The sequence below is a fragment of the Cucurbita maxima genome, unplaced genomic scaffold, assembly GCF_002738345.1.
Source record: "Cucurbita maxima cultivar Rimu unplaced genomic scaffold, Cmax_1.0 Cma_Scf00012, whole genome shotgun sequence".
Classification (NCBI taxonomy): Eukaryota; Viridiplantae; Streptophyta; class Magnoliopsida; order Cucurbitales; family Cucurbitaceae; genus Cucurbita; species Cucurbita maxima.
In genome coordinates, this window is record NW_019272028.1 from 4489945 (window position 1) to 4512709 (window position 22765).

The 22765-nt window shown below is 34.2% G+C and overlaps 2 protein-coding genes across 2 annotated transcripts; both read right to left on the reverse strand.

Annotated features, from left to right (window-relative positions):
- Positions 1 to 3448: 3448 nt before the first annotated feature.
- LOC111486903 (two-component response regulator ORR4-like) lies at positions 3449 to 4766 on the reverse strand. Its single transcript, XM_023134066.1, has 4 exons — positions 4313 to 4766; positions 4100 to 4215; positions 3931 to 4008; positions 3449 to 3831 (listed from the first exon to the last, which is right to left on the reverse strand). Exons 1-4 carry the CDS (start codon positions 4428 to 4430, stop codon positions 3655 to 3657), a joined length of 489 nt encoding a protein of 162 aa, XP_022989834.1. The 5' UTR covers positions 4431 to 4766; the 3' UTR covers positions 3449 to 3654.
- Positions 4767 to 8460: 3694 nt separating this feature from the next.
- On the reverse strand, positions 8461 to 22702 carry LOC111487497 (flowering time control protein FY-like). Its single transcript, XM_023134913.1, is given in 19 exon segments — positions 8461 to 8697; positions 9656 to 9907; positions 11493 to 11998; positions 12229 to 12305; positions 13097 to 13186; positions 13694 to 13718; positions 13721 to 13771; positions 14578 to 14641; positions 14730 to 14817; positions 14895 to 14955; positions 15042 to 15101; positions 17015 to 17112; positions 17580 to 17651; positions 17779 to 17861; positions 17937 to 18032; positions 18947 to 19051; positions 19237 to 19305; positions 19794 to 19885; positions 22295 to 22702. Coding segments are annotated over 19 exon segments (2157 nt in total). The 5' UTR covers positions 22488 to 22702; the 3' UTR covers positions 8461 to 8622.
- Between the last annotated feature and the right edge of the window lie 63 nt (positions 22703 to 22765).

Consider the following 22765-nt stretch of genomic DNA (forward strand, 5'->3'; position numbering starts at 1 on the left):
TTAGCTTTCACTGGAACGACTGATTGATGCCTTAACGTTTCGTACACTTGAAATTTATTTAGTTTTCTTCGAAATTTCAGTGAGTCTACGGTTTTTTAGAGTTTATAATTTTGTGGTTCATTTTATAAAAGTTTTACATAGGTTGTATGTGAGTTTAGGTCTCGTGAACTCTAGTTCAATCCTTTTAACTTAGCCTTTTTTGGGTCTCGAGCTCAATTTCTCCTAAATTGATACATAGTCGTTTAAATTTGGTATCGATTTTCTACAATAAACACAGTTGTTATTAGGAATTTGTGAGTCGTAGTTAAACGATAGCACACAAAACGTGTTATCCTTGCTTTAACGGTTGCCAGCTTTATGACTTTATCGATTACTTTCATGCATTTGTTTGTTTGTTTTGTAGCCGAACATTTGGTGCAAAATGACGATTTTAGAAGTAGCGTAGAGTAAACGGAGCGAATTGGGGAAGAAATTAAGCAACCGATTTTATGTCAAATTTTGGAAGAAACAAATATTCCTAATTTGATTAGATTTTGAATTTCGAGTTTACTTCGTTCATTAATTCTTAATAAAATTACGATACTGATTGAATCATCATAAACGTTCTTCATTTGAGAGGAGCTACTTTAGGTAACGAAACTTTAATTTAATTTTGTAGGACACTCGAGAGTGGAAGAGGAATAGCAATTTTCAGTATCAAAGACGTGCAGATCACAACAAATACGAGCTATCAAACCATAACACTATTATGTTTTAATTATTCGAACTCATTCACCCATATTCTTTAATTTATTCATTTTTTTAAATGTATTTTAAATGTTTTTAGTTTTTTCTTTTAATTAATATTGGATCGTGGATTAAATGTTGTATCGGTTTAGATTCACAACTCAAAAATGATGGCTTAGATTGCAACCCAATTGCATGATTAACAATAGTTTTGATATGACAATTATCGAGGCTCGTTTGGAGGTTGTTTAGCGAGGAAACTTAATGTCTAACATTTCTTTATGAGGGTGTGGAAATCCTCCCTTAGTAGACACGTTTTAAAATTGTGAAGTTGACGGCAATATCTGATAGCGGTGGTCTCGAGTTGTTATAAATGACATTAGAGTCAAACACCGAACGGTGTGTCTAGCGAGGACGTTAAGCCTCCAAGGGGAGTGAATTGTAAGATTCTACGTTGCTTGGAGAGAGAAACGAAACATTCCTTATACAACTTTGAGGCCGACGACAATAAGTAACAGGTCAAAACGAACAATATTTATTAGCAGTGGCTTCGAGATGTTACATTTACAATATGATCAATAGAGAGTTGCACAAAAGGGGTGGTCTCGGGATGTTAATAGTAAAAAGTACATTATTTTTGGTAATTATGTAAATTAGTTGTTGGTTTAATATTTTAAATTGGTATGGTAAATAGTAAAAATCATTTTACATTAAAAGGAGATAGAAAAGAATATAAGAGTTCATATCTAAATAGTAGATTTAATAATATAATTATTAATTTTCAATATTATTATATCTTAATAAATCTAATAATATTTTATAAACAAAATATAATAAAATATTCTACCACTAATGTTTCGTATTAATTGGAGAGGAGAACCAGTGGTAGCGAGGATGCTGACCTCGAATGAGGGTGGATTGTGAGATCCCACGTCAATTGGAGAGGGGAATAAAACATTTTTTTATAAGGGTATGGAAACCTCTCTCTATCAAATGCGTTTTAAAACTACGAAGCTAACAATGATACATAATGGGCTGATTCAGACAATATTTGTCAGTTGTGTGCTTGGGCTGTTATAGTTGGTATAAGAGTTAGACACCGAGCAATGTGCTAACAAGGACGCTGGTCTTGAATGAGAGCAGATTGTGAAATTCCACATTGGTTGGAGAGGGGAACGAAACATTTTTTATGAGAGTATGGAAACCTCTCCCTATCATAAGCATTTAAAAACTACGAGGCTGACGACGATACATAATGGGCCGAAGCGGACAATATCTATCAACTGTGTGCTTGACCTGTTACATGATATCAAAGCTAGCATCAAGCGGTGTGCCAACGAGTACGCTGAGCCACAAAGAGGGGTGTCTCATCGATTGAAAAAGGGAACGAGTGCTAGCGAGAACGCTAAGTCCCGAAAGAGGGTGAATTGTGAGATCTCCATCATTTAAATAGGAGAACAAAGGGTGTAAAAATTATGAGGTTAACCGCGATACGTAACGAGATAGTGACCCGAACGGAAATATAATCTCGAACTATGGAAGAGAATCCTAAAAAGATATGAGGCCCATTGGTAGGCCCACATATTTGCCACTTATAGTACGGCCCAATTATATAAAATAAATGGGCTATGAAGTATAGGCCCAATTAGGGTTGATATTACAAATCAAAAGCTAGAATCTAAAAAGATATCAAGCCATTTATATCTAATTAATTAATTAATTTAATGATACGTATATAATAGTCTATACATAGGTCCCCAAAAATAGCATTAAGGCTCATTTAGTATAAATTTTTTTTAGATAATTACACGAAGATCTACTATTTTATTCTCTTAAAGTTAAATATTTAAATTTTTAATTTTACTCGTATTGGACTATATAGATATAGATGCACACATGTATGTATACATACCGCGTAAGAGTAACTTAAAAGCGATATGATGACATATTGATATATGAACGTAACTTTTTTTAAAAAGAGAAATATGAAAAATTTAATATTTATTACCTGACAAATAAATACGTACGGAGTGCAAAATTTTCTATTTATTTTTATAAGATCGGATCCCTATAAAGAATTTTTTTTTTCTGTATCTGTATTAAAAAAAAAACATTCATTTCAAATAATTTTTAATATAATAAATTAAATAATTTCAAAAAATGCAAATTTAAATATTATAAAAATATATATATTTATTTATTTGTTAAATGAGAAAATATATTATATATTTTCAATTTTTGTGCCTTGATCTCTCTCATAATTCTCCATTAAATAAATATTTCTAATAACAAAAAATAGACCCCCAAATTTATATACTATATTTATATTTCATAAGATATATATATATATATATATTGTGTTTATATTCTCAACCTTTATAGAAAAGGGTAAATAAGTAAATACAATATGATATCTATAAATTATTTAACAAATTTGAAATAATATCTATTTTAAAAATATTTATTGAAATTTGATTCTTTTTTTAATGGACCAAGGCGCCCCTTCAACCCAATTGAGAGACAATTATGGAAAAAGAATATATGCGTATCTTTTCTATGAAATTATTGTATTATTTAATTTTTAAAAACAACTCATCATCCACAAATTAGCATTATGATCAATTAAGGAATTATTATTATTATATTATTTTTTTTCTGGGGATGAACAATTTTGATTGTTCTTACGATGATTCTCAATGATAATTCAAAGAGAAAAGAGAGAGGAAACAAAAAATTACTTCATAAATCAAATCCTCAGAGACAAAAATGAGCAGTAGATCTATACATTCTTTGATTTTCTGTTAGTTTCCCGAGAAAATTTGTGTGTAGAATTTGCTAATGGTAGTCAGTTTGGGATCTAATTCTTTACAGAATCACTAAAATCAAAATTAAAATTAGTTCAGGAGTTGTTCATCTTCTTCTTCTTCATCAATTCCTTGTGGATTTTTCTTTAATCAAATGAGGTCTCAGTTTCCTCACATCGGACAATTGAACTGGTTTGAGGAAGAACTCTTCCGCTCCTTCTTCCAAGCATCTGTTGATTCTTGAAGGAACATTCTCAGAGGACATGATCACAACTGGTATGTCTTTAAGAGATTTCGATTCCTGCAATTTTATCGCACGAATTAGTTATTGATTCTCGGTGGATTCGATTCTTTGGATTGCTCTGTAGAATCGGAAGGAGGAAAACAAATTAGGGCAAACCTTGATCTTCCTGAGGAGATCGTAGCCACTCATTCCAGGCATACTGTAATCCGTGATGATCAAATTCACATCCACTTCCTGAAAACAGAAATTATCAAACAAGTTAGAGACAGAAGAAACAAAAATGAACAAAAATCTCGAGGCAAGAGGGAAAATTAGGGCTACATACTTGAATTGAGGGGGGGAGTTTGGAGTGTTGTTCATCATCAACATCATCATCGAGATCAGGATCTTCAACAAGACCGAGAAATTCCAAGGCCTTGGTACCGGAATCAACAGCGGTGACTAATGAAAAACAGAACAACAAACATCGATTAGTCGTGAATCGAAGAAGAAAAAAAACATCCAATCGTGAACAGAAAAAGGAAGGAGCGATTAATACCGTGATAGGAGGAGGTTTTGAGGAGGCGCTCGATCAATTTCCGATCGATGAAGCTATCATCAACAGCAAGAACATGAAACCGAGTGGTTTCAACATCAACAGCCACAGCAACACCCATAGCTGGTAGAAACGCGATTCTTCAGCGACAGAGAAATGGAATTGGAGAAGAAGATCGAATAGAGAACCGATACGAAGGAGAACGGATCGAAGGAGTTTTATATCTATGGATGGAAGGAGGGAAGATCGATTCGATGGAGGGGGGAAAATCTTGGAATGTGACAGTTGGAAAGCGAGATCCGACAGATTTGATTCGGAATCGAGAGGATCTTCAAGGTTGATTTGGTTTAGACGGGGGCGACTCTTGACCAATTGTTTAATTGATTTTGCCAAATCAGAGTGTTCGTTGATTTTCGAGCAGCCAGTGGGCGCGCCTGTTGCCTCGGCTGTTTTAGTACAACCACATCCCCCACCAACTTCTCTTACCATTTTCTTCCCTCTCTTTTTTATAATAATTCTATTTTGACGTCTCAATTTATTTAATTTTAAAATATGATGAGATTAGATTATAAAATAACCCCCCTCACACTTTAACCATGGTTAATTTAACTCCGTTGTGTCGTCACTAAAATGCTATATATATTATCGTATAATGTAATAGCCTAAGTCCACCGCTAACAGATATTGTCTTTGTTTTAAAACGTGTCTACTAGGAAGAAGGGGGACCCAATGTCCTTACTAACATACTCACTGGCACACTGCTCAGTATCTAGCTATGATTCCATTTATAACAACTCAACCTCGTTGTTACTAGATATTGTTCTCTTTAGATTTTTCATTTAAAGGCTTCCCCTCAAGGTCTTAAAACTCGTCTACTAGGGAAGAGTTTCCATGTCTTTATAAGAAATGTTTCGTTTATCTTCCAACCGATGTAAGACATCGCATCTCATGACAATTCAGTGAAACCGAAGCTCCACTTTCATTTTTCGTCCAGATTTGTAGTTTCGCTAGAATTTAAACTAGGTTCTCGTTCGCTCATCAAACATAATTTATGCATAAACGAAGCTCGTTAATCCATACACACCGCTCGTGCATGCATGTTCACTCGCTTGTAACTTCTAAACCAAATCATAAGGCTCGACCTTCACTCTACATTGAGCCAAAGTCCATCGAATGCATCTTCACATCTTATCTCATCATCTTAACCCCAAATAACATGGGCTACGCAAACTGATGTCATCCCAAATCTCGGAATGCCACAGAGACATAATTTGACTCATGATATCGGTTTTCGATAAACCAAAATAGTAATTTAACTCTAATATATCCTTCACCTAAAGAAAAAAAAAAAAAAAGAAATTAGTAATAAAAAATTAATTTTAAATTCGTTATCTCCAAGAAAGATTTGAAAAAGGATATAATTAAAATTTTTATATTGATATGGTATCTGAAAATAATAGAAAATAAAAAGTTTACTAATATAAATTTTTAATTATGATTTTATAATAGAAAATTCAAATATGGCACTAATTTACTTATAAATTACATGAATTCTTAAAGATTTCAAATCACTTGAGATTTTAAATAATTTTTTTTTAATAAATTCATAAATTTTAAAAGCTGATTGTATCTTATTATTTTTTAAAAATATCTAATAATTTTTAAAAAAATTTAAAATATCCATAAATTTAATTAAATATATTCTAAATTAAATATTTATTAATAAAAAAATTTATGTATACATTACCTTTTTTTTAAAGAAAAAATTCAAAAATTTATTTAACCCAACCTATAATAAATATAATAAAATTTGATGCCTTATTTTAATTATTAATCTACAACTTTTACCGATAATTAAATCTCTTAATAAAATTCTAAAAATTTAATAGTTCCATGTCAAACCTTATAATAATTAATTAATTAGATTTGATTTATTTTTATATAAGTGCAAATAAATATAAATATAAATATATATATATATATTAAAAAATAGTACAATTATAGCAATAGGACCCTTGAGGACTTTAAGGGCTATTATATATATATATATATATATATATGTGTGTGTGTGTGTGTATGTATATGTATGTATATTATCCTAACATGAAAATCTTTGATGAGGCCCCACCATGATTGTAATGTGTTAAATGGGCCCTACCAAAGCATATAATATATCATCAAAATCTTTATGAAAAGGAACACACATTGAAGTTGCTTCTTCTACACCATTATTCTTGTTCCTCACATCAATGTTTATTTTTATTTAATCTTTTAAAAAGCGATCTCGAGCATGAAATAAATTTAATGAGAGGAATAATACTGTCTTATTTGAAGTAAACTTCATGGCTGTTTCGTTTACTCCGACCTCTTTTTATCAGGTGATTTGGGTCGTTTCCCTTTCATCAATTTTTGAAGCAGTTTATCGCCCTATCGAAAAGTGAAACAGATCATTGTGAGTTTCGAAGTAGTAAAATAACGGTTGAAGAATAAATGAGTGACTTATAAGCAGTGGCTTGGTTAAGGGATCCACCGATTAATATTTATTTATTTAAATAGTTAATATAGGTAAAGGTGACCTATAAACAATAATACAAATAGTGGTATAAAGGCTTAAATCCAACTACAAAAATGGGTTGACTTTAATAATTTTTGACCAATTTAAACATTATTAATAATGGATGTATTAGTTGAATTTAGATCAAATGCATAAACATAATTTTTATATTAATTTTTTAAATAAAAAATTTTAAATCTTAATTGACTTCCATGGTCAGAATTTTGAAAAATTTTAAAATTTCTCTTAATTGACAATAAATTTTTAATTCTCTATGAACACTCTCAAATTGTCTAACATAAAAATTCAATTTTTTAAAAAATAAATGTAATAGCCTAAAGCCACTGCTAGCAGATATTATTTGATTTGGTTCATTACGTATGATCGTTAATCACGATTTTAAAACGCATCTATTAGGAAGAGATTTCCACACCATTACAAATAATGTTTCGTTTCCCAATATACTAGAAAGTTCCGTGTTTGCCCTTGTTAACCCTCCCAAACTTAATTCCGAGACTTGCAAATTCAGCCGACTACATTTTTTTTTTCTGAGTTTGAACCCAATTCTTTCATGCCGAAATAAAAATACAAAATGGTGGGACTTTTGGCAGATTCATTAAGAAGTCAAGTTCTACAAAAAAGTGTTTTTATTGTGCTTAGTAGTGAAGTGCTTGTGAGTAATTTCGGAACAAAGTATTTCTTATAAAAGTGTGTAAATCTCTTCTTAATATACGCGTTTTAGAACTGTGAGACGTAACAGGCCAAAACAGACAATATCTGCTAACGATGACCTTAGACTATCATAGAAAGAATCCTTAGACTATCATAGAAAGAATCATAGTGGAGCAACGGAAGCGTGGTGGGCCCATAACCCACCGGTCTCAAGATTGAAACATGGCTCTGATACAATTTGTAATATCTGAAGTTTGCAATAAAGTTGAAATGAAGAGCAAATGAATGGATGGGATCCAAATGCTTTTTCTTCAAGGATCAAATTTGAAAAGAAAGCGGCGGCGGCAAGGACGCGCAGACGCAGAGTAAGGCGTGCGCATTGGCTTGTGCGGGCTGTCGTCCACGCCTGCGAGAATGTTTGGGGGCACAGCCCCTTTGGACTTCCATTGACTTTGATCAAATTATGTAGCCTTTATAAATTTGGAAACCCTTTTGTTTAAACTGTTTAGATTTTGCAGTTAAATGTTGAGTTGAGGCTTTGAGCAGGGCGGCAGTAGAGATTCGGACAGGCCAGCTTCTATCCCGTCCACCTTCATTTTGTAGCGTGTTCATTTCACTTAGTATTTCATTTCGTCCACCTTGATTTCACCTAGTGTCTTCATTTCAATTCCTTCATTTTGTACCGTGGTCTTGTAAGGATAGTCGAGGTGCTTTAATCACAATGGACTTTGACAACTCAAGATGTGTGTGTGTGTGTGTATATATCACTCTAAATCTCCCTCAATCTGCAAAATATGCACAAATGAAACTTGTAATGATGTCACATACAGGTTTTCCTCGTCTAAAATACATGAAAATTAACATTGAAAAGTTCAAATAAAGTACAAACCAAGAAATAAACGACAAAACTGAAATAGAAACTAAAATCTAAGGGAGGGAGGGAAAGGTTTAGTTTCTCTGTATCAACAGCCCTTACTCTAGGGGACCTCTAGAACACATCTTCACAGCAAACTATGGATATTTTGAAAGGTAGCATAGGAAAGGGAAGGGGCTTTTTCTCCAGTTGCACACGTAGATGGTGGATGGATTACTGAGGCGTCTGGGTATTATGAGGCCCGCCGCCTGGTGGTTGCGGCGGAGGCATCCCGGGTTGACCACCGAACTACAAAGAAGAATGCAGAATATTCAAGAAATCGGGCGGCTAGATAAGAAAAGTTCCAAGAACGACCATAAAACAAAAGAATATTCATGCGTACGAACACCATTCAATCATTAAAATATCAAAGAAGAAAGCAGAATATTCAAGAAATCGGGTACGCTTAATAAGAAAAGTTCCAAGAACGGCCATAGAACAAAAGAATATTCATGCGTACGAACACCATTCAATAATTGAAATATTTGTGCACTGCTAAACTATGATACCAAGACAGTGTTATCAATCTTCCATGAGTTAAATTACCACAATGTTGCAGCAAACAAACTCGACAGAGTAACTTGTTTCAATAATTTAGGTTGTCAATCAGTTTTGCAACCATGAAAAAGATCATGCACGTGATGCCATTAACTTCACTAGTAACAAAAGCTTATAGATATTATTCATGCATGCTCATAGCTTCAAATTCCCCATCTTTCTATTTCTTTTGCCCTCATTAGATTGCATTTTCCTCTATTCTCACTCTTTCATCTGTTTTACCCGTCTAATATCATCAGCTTGTTTAACACCTCGCACATTCAGAAAAGACGAATTCAGATTTGAGATTGGTTGAGGGCTATGCTGCCAATACATAATGTGTTACTAGGAAATGGGAAAAAAAAAACAACTCATTCGTCTGCCTTCTCTATTTTACTCTTTCGATGAATCCTATTCCCCCACACGGTTAAAAGACATACTCTTTACTTGCCTTGGTTATAGTTGTAGAACGGGATTATCCCATTTGAACCGCCTCGTAGAACAATACAGCCTAGATTTTGGTTTCAATTGCAGTGTCATAAATAAGAGTACACATTTAACAGGCTCAATGTTTGATGCTTAAATGCACTTCCAATTAAGTTTTCTCTGTGATCGAAAACTGATAGCCGAATGAAGATACTAGTGATAACGATAACCATCATAATCATACCTGGTACGGATTAAACCCTGGTGTCATTTGCATTTGCCCAGCCGGTGTTCGATTAAATGCACCACCCTGTAGATACATTGGTGCCCTAGACGCATTTGATGGGCCCTGCATATTTGTTAAGCTGTTCTGAAAACCTTGACCAGAAGGTGGAGCGCCACTAGTAGGCATAGGTCCAGAGTGCATTTGATTCATGCCCACAAAATGGTTCTGTCGCATGGGAGGAACCATCTGATTCATAGATCCTTGCATCCCCTATAAGCAAAGTTAAGTTCATCAGGCCTTCAAAAGAAAAGGGGGGGTGGGGTGAGAAATCACACAATGCCATTAGTACAATTCTAACAGGCAGAAGTTCATGCACATCATTGTTCAAAAGGACCAGTCAGCAGTCATCGATAACTCATCCCAAACTATTAATTACTGCCTTTTTTAAATAAAAAATCACATGTCTGAACTGGAGATCCAAAAGCCACGAGAGGCCAGTACCCCCAAACTTAAGAAAAAGAAAGGCCAGTGTTCAGAGAATGAGTTTGGATCTATTTAGTCTTTGTCCCTTTCCCTTGTGTCACAAGAGGGAAAAGGGTGTTATAGGAAGAGAAAGGAGAGGTCTATCATGGGAGAGATCAATTAGATCAATAGAACGTATAAGAAACTTATTCGATGGTATATCCAAAGTCTAAACTGCAAGATTCAAGGTCCATTTACAAATCATGAAGCAAACGTTTCTTCAATACTTCAACTTAATGGTATTGATCCCTTCCGACTATCCATAACTTCATAAATCATTAAAAAAAAAAAAAAAAAAAAAAAAAAAAAAAAAAAAAAAAAAAAAAAAAAAAAAAAAAAAAAAAAAAAAAAAAAAACAACTCTTGGAGCAAGATTGCTTGGGGTATTACCACGAGTAATCTTGGCATTATATTTCTTCACATGTTTAGAATTTCCACGAGTTCACCCTAAATAATTACACTCAATTTATGTCTTTTTCATGGAATAAAATCCACGAAATGCACAAGATCATTTAACTTTTTACCAAAAACCTCACTTACTAGATGCTAGAAGAATTCAAATATTCAATATGCATAAAATCATGAAAAATAGATTCAATTTTTTTTTACTGCAACTAAGTACAGCAACAGGTCTAAAAAAACATCCAAAGTAGAAAATTTAGATATTGAGTACAAATATGTTTAGCATAAATTCCATTTCAAAAGAGTTCAAAAAGTGCTATCCCATCCTAAGGTTTCATACATCTATCTGTCCTTTTTCAAAGACAATTTTCAAGCCTGAAAGATTTCATGGATTCGAGTTTAATTACAGCATGAAACAACTTTTTTGAGCATGACTATAGCTAATTGATATGTTTGACAAAACAATAATAATATTTTTTTTAATTGACAAAAGCTCATGCTTGAAAATCAATACACAATATACACAAGTTCTTTTTAATTTTTGAACACGGGTTCATCGAGTCCATGTATATTTTTTCTGCTAGGGATATGCTCAATCTCAAAGTTGCTTTAGAATTTATGATTGGGAATACAGAGGCAAATTTGACGGTTCTGACGTGTGGGTAGTATAAACTTTTGTCTTATATTTGGTACAAAATGTAGAAAATTGAAGTAGCTCTACCTCTTTTCCTATTCATCTTCAATTTATTTTGATTATGTTAAAAACAATAATGTAAAAAATGAACATGAGAAATTATTCGTAAGTTCATAATGAACGGTTAAAAGATGCTATCAAACTAAAAAATTAAACTCGTCTATTGACTGTTTGATTTAAAACTCCATAATTTCAAAATAAAAAATAAATGAAAAGAATAAGTAGCAAAATAGCATACCATGGGACCAGGCATGGCAGGTCCTGATGAAGGCAATGATCCAGGTTGTGAAGGCATATTCATTGTGGGCATCTGGGGTGGTCGAGGTAAATTTGGGTGTGGAAGCAAAGGGAAATGTGAAGGAGGTTGTAACTGCGGTAAATTTTGAGGTTGCATGGGCAATGGGGCCATATGTGGCGTCTGGTGGTGCTGAGATTGCTGCTGCTGCTGCTGCATGAACTGCTGAGGATTTTGTTGAAAAGGATGCTGCTGATTGGCAGCAAGAAGAGAAGGGTGTGGACCAGGTGGGAGGGGAGGAGCCCCTACTGGCATTGAAATTTGATGTGGCTGCTTACGTTCTCCCATTACTGCAGTGTCAGACAAGGGCATTGCAACTCCAATGCCAGGAATGGTTCCCTCATTTCGAGCCAACCCAGGTGGAAATGGTCCGGGCGAAGTAGGTCCATCAGGTACTGCAAAGTTACCAGTCATATGAGCAGAACCAACAGGATTTTGCTCATTGTAACCTAATAAAAAAACATGTGAAGTTAAAAACAGATGACATTTCCAAATGCAAATCAATTCTTCTCGCATGCTAGGACAAAAGTACAAATGCTAGATTACGTATGCACTATACATAGAATGTACAAATCAATAATGACGCTAAGTTTTAGATAAGGCCTGCTCAAGCCAAACCCAAATAAACAAGGCTTGCATCCACACATGTTCTCAATCTTGGGTATTCAATAGAGCTCACCTGTGCTAAACTTATCACGAGCAGTGTCTCCTGGCCTATTTCGACAACAGAACTTGGTTGTGTGATCGTTGCTACCACTGCAAAAGAAAACATCCTTCATTCATCAGAACACATATAGTTACCTCACTACAGAGGAGCAGCTGACAAGAAGGCATTGATCTACATGCTACCTTAAAACAGAATAGTGTAGTAGGAAGAAAACAGAAAACAGATTTTGAAAACAGAAAACAGACTTCGAATTTCCTTCTTAATATATATTTTAATAAGTGTGTCCTTGATTAGTCATCGTGTCCATGTCGTTTCGTGTTCGTGTCTCATATCGGTATTCGTGCTTCTTAGGTGGGGAGGAGATGTGACAAGGCTGCCTATACCGGAACTTGTGTCAACCTTCCATGTTTCCTTTATAGAACTATGTTTCAATGTTGAGAGGCTGTACAAACCAGGGAAGACAGCGTAAGGAAGCCTGACCACAATCCACATCATGCTAAAGGCGAGCATGATTTCCGCCAACAAGATACTCCATTTAAAGCATATTCGTCCATGCTCTACGTGAGGAATAGATATACTGATTGTCCGGCCATTTGGTGATACAAGTGGTCCCTTATTTTGATAAAAGTTCATTAATAAAGCTCACCCTTCAGTGTGAGATATTTTGTATGGTTTGTGTGAGAACATGAAATGAATAACATACTGCTAGATTTGAAGGGTAGCAAAATTATTCTATACGAAGCAGCTATAGAAAGGATTGGAGCCTTTTTTTTTCTTTTAATAACAATCGGATGAGAACCTATTAAAACAAACGTTCCAACAAAATTGACAATAGTAAAGAGGCACAAATCCAGAGCACAGAATCCAAAATTATCCAAACCTGCACAGAAGATAACCAATAGGATGCCATGCGAGGTTCCACACACTATTATCATGTGCATTGGTAATTTCAATCTGAGGAGTCTCATGTCTGTAAATAAGAAAATCGTGTAATGAAATGAGATTCAAGACCTTTAAATCATTGTAATCATTAATTGTATTAACACACTAAGCAAGATTAAATCACAATAAAATGAATCAATATAGAAAAATGGAAATCCTAGCATTATCTCACGGATCAATCCAACAATGTGACTATCTTCAAGAGGCATGTTCAAAAGAAATTTGAAATTCTATCAAATACATTGACTTATCATCAATAAACATCATATGAGAAAGATGAATTCGCAACCCATGTGAAATGTGAAAATCCTCAACGAGACTCGTATTTCCATTTCTGTAGCCATAGCTAAGAACATCAACCACCAAGAAAAAAAGAATGAGGAAGAGGGATCTCAAACACTCTTTTTTTTACCATAATAGTCTTCATCCAAAGACTTATCCCTCTTCCTTCCAAAGCCAAAACAAAACTATTCCCAACCGTAAACAACATAGATTATATACAATACAAGAAATTGAAACTAAAGCACAAACATACCCAACAAGCCAATGAAATATAGAGCATCAAAACTCCCACTAACAAAATACTCTTCATGGAAAGGGTGCCAGGCCAATGCTGGAAAAAAAATCACCTTAATATCAGTATTTACCTTCAAGATAAGATAAAAGGAAAATCACCTTTATATTAGTACTGATCTTGAAAATAAAATAAAAGGAAATATTTATTTTATCCTTATATTAGCTGAGTATGTTAAATTTGAGCTTAAAACTTTAATTTTTCCAAATTGGACGGCAAACTTCACAAGGGATGAGATTAATACCATCCAGTAGTTTTTCTTTAATCAATTTGTGGCAAAATGAGTAGACACTCGAGGTGCTTTTGTGCCTGGGCTTGAATAATTTCTGGCATATATTCTGGACGCTGAATTTTGGTTAATTTATTGGTGGGTCTCTAACGGCGGTCTTCTAACTTGGATTTGAGGGTTACATTTGATAAAAGTAAGATTCTAACATTAAAATTGACCGACTCAGCTAAACATGAGGCAAGATGTTAGTTTTCAAACTCATGAAGAATCCTAGCCTTAGATGTTCAATTAGATGTGCCACAAATGATAAGGAAAATCTTAAATGAAAGATTTATGCATGCTAAAATGGTACTCAAAACCTTAGAGAAAAAACTTTTTGAACCAACACAAATAATTTACCAAAAATACTCAGACCACAAGTGAGATACAATATTCTCATTATAAACTGCATGTTAATCAATTAATTAAATAAACAAAAGTACATTAACGAAGAGCCGGAGCAGCCAACTGAATGAAAAGAAAATAAAGGTACCACTTGAAATAATGTTAAATGTGGATTGGTCAGTTTACAAACTATCCCCATCCAATGAAACATTCTATAACTGTAATCAATTACCGGTCACATCCTTTCTATGCCCACGGAACGACTCAAGCTCTTTCATAGCCCTGATGTCATAAAGCTGAAAAAGAAAAAATAAACATAAAACTACATAAACGGAAGAGAAAATAAGAAGATATTAATATCCATAAATTAGAGAAACTAATTACCTTAATGATTTGATCCTTTGAAGCAGTCAGCACCCAGTTACCATTTTGATTCCATTTGACACCTAGTACTGTATTTTTATGACCATGACTGAAAGCATAACCATCATTCCTCACAAATTAGTTCAGCATTAATATTAGTTATTTATAACTAGATATTGAACTCACAATGAACAAAGCTCTTTCCCGGATTTTGCATCCCAAAGTTTCACATGGTTGTCTTTGCCACCTGATAAAATTTCAGCCAGAGTAATAAATATTACAAGATCACTCACGGAAAGATCTGGAAAAAATTTCCTGAAACAAGGCAGAAACCTGAAACTAGAAGAGACTTGGTGGGGTGCCAATCAACACTTTTCACATCCCACCCATGGCCTGCCTGAGTTCAAAACAGAAAATCTGGGTTACTTCAAAGATTCTTAACAAACAAATCACAAAATAAGTGCGTCTTTGACAACAACCAAAACCAAACACATAAAAGATCCAATGTGACAAGCATGAAGAGTAGTCCAACCACACCTGTGAATTTTGTTGACCCAGTAACATAAGGAAATGTACCTTGCGACAATCAATTACAAAATGTCTAAATATATTGATATGGTAATCCTAGCTTGTTGAATCTAAAAACCCTCATAAGCGCTCTAGATGTGCAAATCCCAAGTTCACAAACGCTAAAACCCTCCCATCAATTTGATTTCATTCCAAATAATTTTAACTCTTGAGAATTTGATCTAACAACTTTATTGAAGAATAAAACCTTTAGATCTAAATATTCAAGCACCCCAGTGATTCAAATCACTTCACAAGCAAGATTGATCAAGTTAAGCTTGAATTATTCTAAACATGCCGCCTAAGCTACATAAAATAGCAAAGAAACTTAGTCCTGAGCTAAAATAAAGCACAAATACTCATTTTACCACATTTTTAAGTCGGCCTTACAAAGACAGAATACATGGCTTTATATAGCCTCAAAATGAAACCATTGACCTTCCATAAGGCATTCAAAAGTTTTAACCTTCATACTTGATGACCATAATTAGCCACTGCGTAAATGTAACCTTAAAATAAATAAAAAGTCTTAAAATACATTAGTAAAACATCATAACTCTAAATTATCATCCACCCAAAATTTGCAACCATCCAAGAATAATGAAACTCGATTCTTCTTTAAACTAGCATGAATTGCAACTTGAGTTTGTCTTGTGGTAGTTTGAACAATATTTTTTTCACATTTTCCTTTAAGTTCATATTACATAATTGAGATGTCTTGGTTCATGTCATATGCCTAGCCAATCACTGCTTCAAAAACAGGAGCCAACAACTAAAGAAGTAGAGATTATGATGTTATCTATTGAAAAATTTATATATTCGTATCGATAACTTTAGAACACCATCCATATAAATCTAGCATTGAGGCAAGTATGACTAGCATAGAAAATTACTTTCGTTGATCCAATTTTTTTAAACCTAAATCTTTGTTGGCTCTCTCTAGGTGCAAAAATTCCTCTTACTTACATAGTTATAGCCTACCATCTCTATTGGCTAATTGGAAATGTTTATTAACTTTCTTTACAGGGAGCTCTTCCCCATTTTTGGTATTTATATTTCATACCATTAATGAAACTTGGTATTTTTGAAATCCAATAGCTAAAGAAGCAATTTGCAAGTATTTGGATGTAAGAATTTTCTCAATTTTTCATTTACATGTTGCTTCCAGTCATCCACAGTAAAATAATAAGACCTAAAAAAGAGCTAAACATGCATCTAGAACTAACAATCACAAGTCACAGCTGTTCAATCATATACTTGGTAGGAAACTTCCTACAAGCATACCATTATCCTGACCAATATTTAGTAACTCTAACTGAATATTAGGCGAGAATTTACAGATTAACAAAATTATCAAACCTAGAGATACCTTCCCATCTAACATCAGATGTAAAACGTCAAGAAGACTCCCAAAATGGAAAATGTATCACATGTTAACTGGCAAAAAAAAATTCAATCTAGTAAGCCCCAAAAATTTTATGCACTTGTTTGTATATTTGTTCTTTTCTCCATGAAAACTTCGACTTTTATGAAAAAAGATGATAAAAAATAACAGCAGCAGTAGTAATTGTAATAATAATAACAATATAAAAAGAAGCCCCAAAAATATATAAGATGCACATGCCATTTTTTTCTCAAAAGAAAGAACGAAGGCATAGGATAGTATATCATCGTTAAGCAAGCATTCCAACTAAAACAATTAGAAATAAACCATATAAAGAAAATGCAAAGCACATTACCAGACAAAGAACGCTCTTCTTGGCACCGAGCAAAGTCCCAAACTTTGACTGTAGTATCATCAGAGCAGGAACAGAATTTCAAATATGTCGTACAAAAGATGTTTAAAACAAGTTCATTATGATCAGCCAAACCAATAAAAAGAAGTAGGCCTCTTTAGATGTGCATTCGTGAAAAAAATATCAGAACCTCTAGATTAGAGATAATTGTGGAAGAGAAGGTTCCCAGTGGCTGGAAGAATGAAATTAAACGATCAGAATTGGACCATAGTTTAGGTCCAGTCTATTTTAAGCTCCCACCATGCCAAAAGCACTAGAAACCCCACCCCTCACATTTTTCTGCCTCATGAAATCTTTAGCTTCTGTGTGGTTCTGTTGTGGGTAGAATTTCAGAATTTTCCTTTGTTTTCTATAGTACAAGATTGTTGATTTATCGGCAGGTTGTAACTTCACCCCTATGACGTGTTGTCTTAATATTCTTAGTAGATATTGTGATTCAAGAAGATTTATCTATCAAAAACAGTAGTATGCGAGAGGAATGTATTTAAAAAAAGCTATTATTTACTACCTCAAGTCCCGAACTGATTCTTTACGAGCAGATTTATTCGCCTTCACATTATTCATGTTATTTTGCCAATACCTGCTAAAAAACGTTAAATATGAAATGACTACTTGCTCAACAAATCTATTCTAGAGAAAACAAGGAATTGGTTGTGAAATTGTGAAACAAACCCTATAATACATCCAATTTATTGGGGTAAAATTACTTTATTGAGCCCCCATTATCACCAGACACCATCCAGTTGTCGTTGTGGCTCCATACCATAGACCGAATTGCTTGATCATGAGCCTGCCAATGACGATGTTCAAGAAATCCTTTATCATTCCTTTTTATGCAATTTCATTAATTACGGAATCCATATACCTGAAGAATCATTTCAAAATTGAACGACTGTCCATTCCAAAGGGTAAATTCGCCACTTTGTGAGCCTGTAATAAGACGTCTCCCTGTGGGAGTCCACTTTGGAAAACAAGGAAGACAACACAGAAATGTTGAACACTAATGAGATGGAGGAAAGTCCTGGAATGCCAGAAAATACTATCTTTCTCACGAAGAGATGAAGGAAGTCCTGATATTCTAAAAATCTTTGATGGAATGTAACTGCTACTCTATTTAATTTTCAGAAGAGTCCAATTTGCAAATCTAAGCCCATAATATAAGTTGCAGATTAACCAAGGATTTGATTACTTCCTGCTAGTGCCAACTAAGATGGATAATGACTGGAGTAAAAAATCCTCTATANAATCAAGTGGTGGTGACTACCAGTTTATACGTTGTGTTGAGGGAGAAAAATGTTAATATATATTCTTTTTAATTCAATAACTAGGCCTCGTGTTAAATATTATTGTAGGCACAAGACCGTATAGGTGGTAAAGAAAATGCCTTGTCTATTTCGGTTAAGGATACCAGCAATGAAGATTCTGATGCTATTGAAGCCGTTTTGGTCAATACCAATCAGGTATTGTATTCTGTACGCTGCATCCAATCTCTTCTGCATTTTTTGTTGTTTTTTTTTTTTGTTTTCTTACATTATTTCTGATAGTAACAATCATAATCTTCTAGATGCTAGCTCTTGAGGACTAACATTTGGTACATGGGCATTGCCTGTCTCCTTCCTGTTCAGAATTGTCTGAAATTCTTGCATTAATGTTAGAGACCTCCCCTTTGATTTCGCTCAATTGAATTTATTTTTGGAATCATTGGAAGCTTTCTCACATTCCGTTACATTTTTAAGAACATATATTTAAAAAAAAAAAAAATGAAGAAGAAGAAAAGGGGACAACGTAGGGGCTGGGTAGAGAACCCCCCCCCCCCACACACACACACACACACAAATTTTGTTGCTTACACCTAATAAGAAAAGTAGAACTTACCAACACTCTATTAATTGAACAACGATTTTTGTTGATCGACGTATGGACAAACTTTGCTGCAAAGCTCGTAGATGGATTATCTGAATTAGCAGCTGGAGGCAACATCTGCATCGAGAATTCAAATAAGACAAAGGCTAGTAAACCAAAAATTATTTCTTTCAGAAAATAAATCTATAGTAAAAATATTACATAAGTGTCGCTGATGCAAGTTTAAAAGACAAGTGGGCAAAAATGATTACAACAATGATTCAATTCAACAATTATTTTCTCAAAGACAAAATATCACTGACATCAATAGCTGCTGCTGGAGTTGATTGCAATACAGTCCTTTCCTTTGAATCTCGTTGCCACATACGAAGCTGCAGATCAACTAATATATTATAAGCTGCATGACCAAAATAGAAATAGGAAGAAATTTTTATAAAAAATTTAAAATCAAAGCATAATAGTCATAAAACTAAAAGGCATGTCCGTCCCCACCCCACAAAATTATAGAGGAAGAACTGAAACAAGATACAATTTTTAATTTTGTTAAGAAGGAAGTCATTGTTGGAGGGTTTGGCAGAAGCTAAGATTGGGAGAAAAGTAAGTCGCAAGGAAGAGAAGCTTAAGTATTTTTTGGTGATTTTTCAGTTAATTATCTATCTAGACAGCTGGTTGCATCTTCTCCAATGCTAAAAGATCTTTTCTCAGCTCTGTGGAAGTCAAATAGTCTAAATAGAATTAACATTCTTATTTGGATTATGCTTAACAGTAGCCTTAATACAGCCTATTTACTCCAAACCTCGATTTCAGAACAAGAGCTATGCCAGAAGACAAGATATGTCAAGTCCATACACAAGTGTACCTGCATGTATCGCACAACAGTACTAGTATAATCGACTGCCCTCCTTTGAGTAAGCTTTCTCATTCTTTTTGCAGCAAAACTATCCCCATGGGCTGCAACAAATATATCTTGGACACATTAGAAACAGAAGAAACAATAATAAAGAAATCTTGAAAAAAGTCAATATCCCCAAGCATGTCCTAGAGGCGTTTTCCTGCCACATCGAACGTGTGTGCAAGGCATGTTGGGGCATGTGGGACCAACGTTTTAAAAAGCAAGTCAAGGGCGCCTCACTTCTTTGATGCAAAGGCACACTGAGGCATGCACATTACATCTCAAGTCCTTTTTCATTTATAAAGAAACTAAGAAAATGCTCATTTCTCTCTTAAATCTCTAGCAATACTCTAATTGCTTAGATTTCTCATTATCTTATTATTCATAATAATATATTTTGCACAATTGAAAATTTTGTGAACATTTTTAAATCGTGTGCTCAAAACAAAAAGATAGAAGTGTTGCACAATCAAACACTAGCTTCGTCATCTAGAGAAGTGTTGCATCCATCATAGTTTGAAGGTCTTAAATTGGCATGAAATAAAAAGATAGATATACAATTGAAGGGAATTTTCTTTTCAGAATTCAATATTTCAAAAGAGGTTTCTAAATAGACGATTGGGAAATAAGAGGGTACCTCCTCTCTCTCTATCAGAGTACTTTAGTCTAAACCAAACACGCATTTTATCTCTCATGTGTACAACTATAGATCCCCAAGATTCCCACACATAATACTGACTAACTACATGCCAACATATGCATCGTATTATTAACACCAGACACTAATCCCCCTCCCTCCTACACACTTCCTTCTATAAACATTGATAACAAAGAATGTGTCAGTACCCTTCCCAGAGAGCCACCTTTTTGGAGGCCTATTTCGAACAAGAGTAAGACACAGTTTTCTAATTGGAAAAATGTCTTTTTCTCTAAAGAAGGAAGGCTTATACTCATCTAATTGGTGATCAGTGGGATCCCCCATTACTTCTTTTCCTTGATCAAGATTCTGGTGTCTGCAAGTAAGTTTATTGGGAGAGTGCTGAGAAGTTCATTGCAGAAAGGGGTTGATGAGGAAGAGGTTCTCACTTGACTAGGTGGGAAAAGGTGGTGAGCTAATGGAGCAAGGAGGATTAGGGATCGGGAGCTTGAGATTATGTACTGAGGCGTTGCTAGCTAAACAGTTCTTCATGGAGCCCGATGCTTTGTGGTACAAAGCTATTGTGTGTAGGAATGGCTTGCATCCTTCTAAGTGGATTTTTTCTCTTTTTCAATAACAAATAGAGTTTTCATCGAGAGAAATGAACGAATGTACAAGAACATACAAAAAAAACAAGTCTACCAACAAAAAAAAAAACTCAAGACTAATTACAAGAACAAATCTCAATCCAAAAGAACAAGACTAAGCTGGAAGTTACAAAAAGCGTGATTGAAGGACTCCAAGAAAGACAAATTAAATCTAATCGACCCCCAAAGCTCCTCACCTAACCTCTAAAATCCTTTAAAGATTCTACCATCCCTCCCGTGCAAAATGTCCCCACAAAATGGCGAACTCTTCACTTTCTCAAAGGTTTTTGTCTGCAATAGAAAACATTATCAAAATAATTCAACATCGAAAGCATTTGCTCCTTTTTGGGAAAATGAAGTGAAGTTCAGACCATAAAACGATGATACAAAGATGAAAACCACAATCAATTTTACGCCTTCAGTATAATTCTTCCTGTATGTACAACATTATTTGTTAAACCACACGTCGAAAACCCAGCTGACAAACTTAACAACACCCCAAGAAATACAGCAACCAACCCTATGTCCAAAACGATTTGAGTCGCAGAGAAAACTCCCAATTCCATAAAATAAATAACAAAAAAAAAAAAAAGACNTGTAGGAAGCCTAACGAAATTTAAATCTAAGATGAATAATTATAAAGTTCAATGTTAACATTTTTTTTTTCAAAATTGATGTCGATTATATTTGAAATATATGTTAAATTGCCAACACAACACAAGCACAGTAATAATACATATTATTTCTTTTAAAGTAAGAGGTTCAAATTAAATTATTATTAGTAGATGCCAACAAAGTTCCACACTAATTAAGGAACTAAGGAAGTTATATATAACTGAGAATAAATATCTTTATTAATACGAGACATTTTATACTATTTTCATGGAGATGTATATATGGAAAACTTCAACCATACGATGAATCAAATCAAACTCCTATATTTGGATGTTACTAAAAATGATACAAAACAAATAATTTCAACTTCCAAATCAATGGCAATGATCTTACCAAATATGGAGAAAGAGCACGACTTTTTTACATTTCATTAATTTGTTGTTTCCATATGCTTCGGTTTCCTGTTTTTAATTAACTTTTAAATTTTAAAATTAAAAAAGATAATTTTGAAAAATTATTAATGACAAAAAAAAAAAATAAATAACAAAAAAAAAAAAAAGACAGTTCACCTTCATAAGGAGGAGGAGGAGCAGGGCCAGAGGGATGGCGAGGATGATGGTGATGTTGAAACTCCGGAGCGAGTGTAGTTGAAGAAGCAGACGGTTGCCTCATCATGGGCGGGCCTCTAGGGAAATCCCCGCCATGAGGATGCTGATTGGGCTGCTGCTGGTGCTGCTGAAACTGTTGAGGATCGCCGTACATGTTATAGAAGCTGAAACTAATGCAATTGAAGCCGACGAGTGGAAGGAAAATCCAAAGTCAAGAAGAAGAGAAGAGAGTAGGAACTGAGAAGAAATGCAGAGAAGAGGATTGGTTAAAACCCTTAAACCCTGAACATTTGCTCACTCAGATTGTTCATATGAGTGAATTCAGCAGGCGTGTCCGAGGTCTTGAGTTTTCAGCCTCCCGAAAGGCGCGGGGGCAGCACAGATTTGTTTTTCTGTACTAATTTTATTGAAAAGCAACGATTTCCATATTAT

What these genes read in the sequence shown, in the direction of transcription:
- LOC111486903 (XM_023134066.1), bottom strand. Translation starts at nt 4,430, where the DNA reads ATGGGTGTTGCTGTGGCTGTTGATGTTGAAACCACTCGGTTTCATGTT. An exon ending in CAAAACCTCCTCCTATCACG is followed by an intron (nt 4,216 to 4,312) that starts GTATTAATCGCT and finishes GTTTTTCATTAG; the next exon opens with TCACCGCTGTTGATTCCGGT. An exon ending in AACTCCCCCCCTCAATTCAA is followed by an intron (nt 4,009 to 4,099) that starts GTATGTAGCCCT and finishes TTCTGTTTTCAG; the next exon opens with GAAGTGGATGTGAATTTGAT.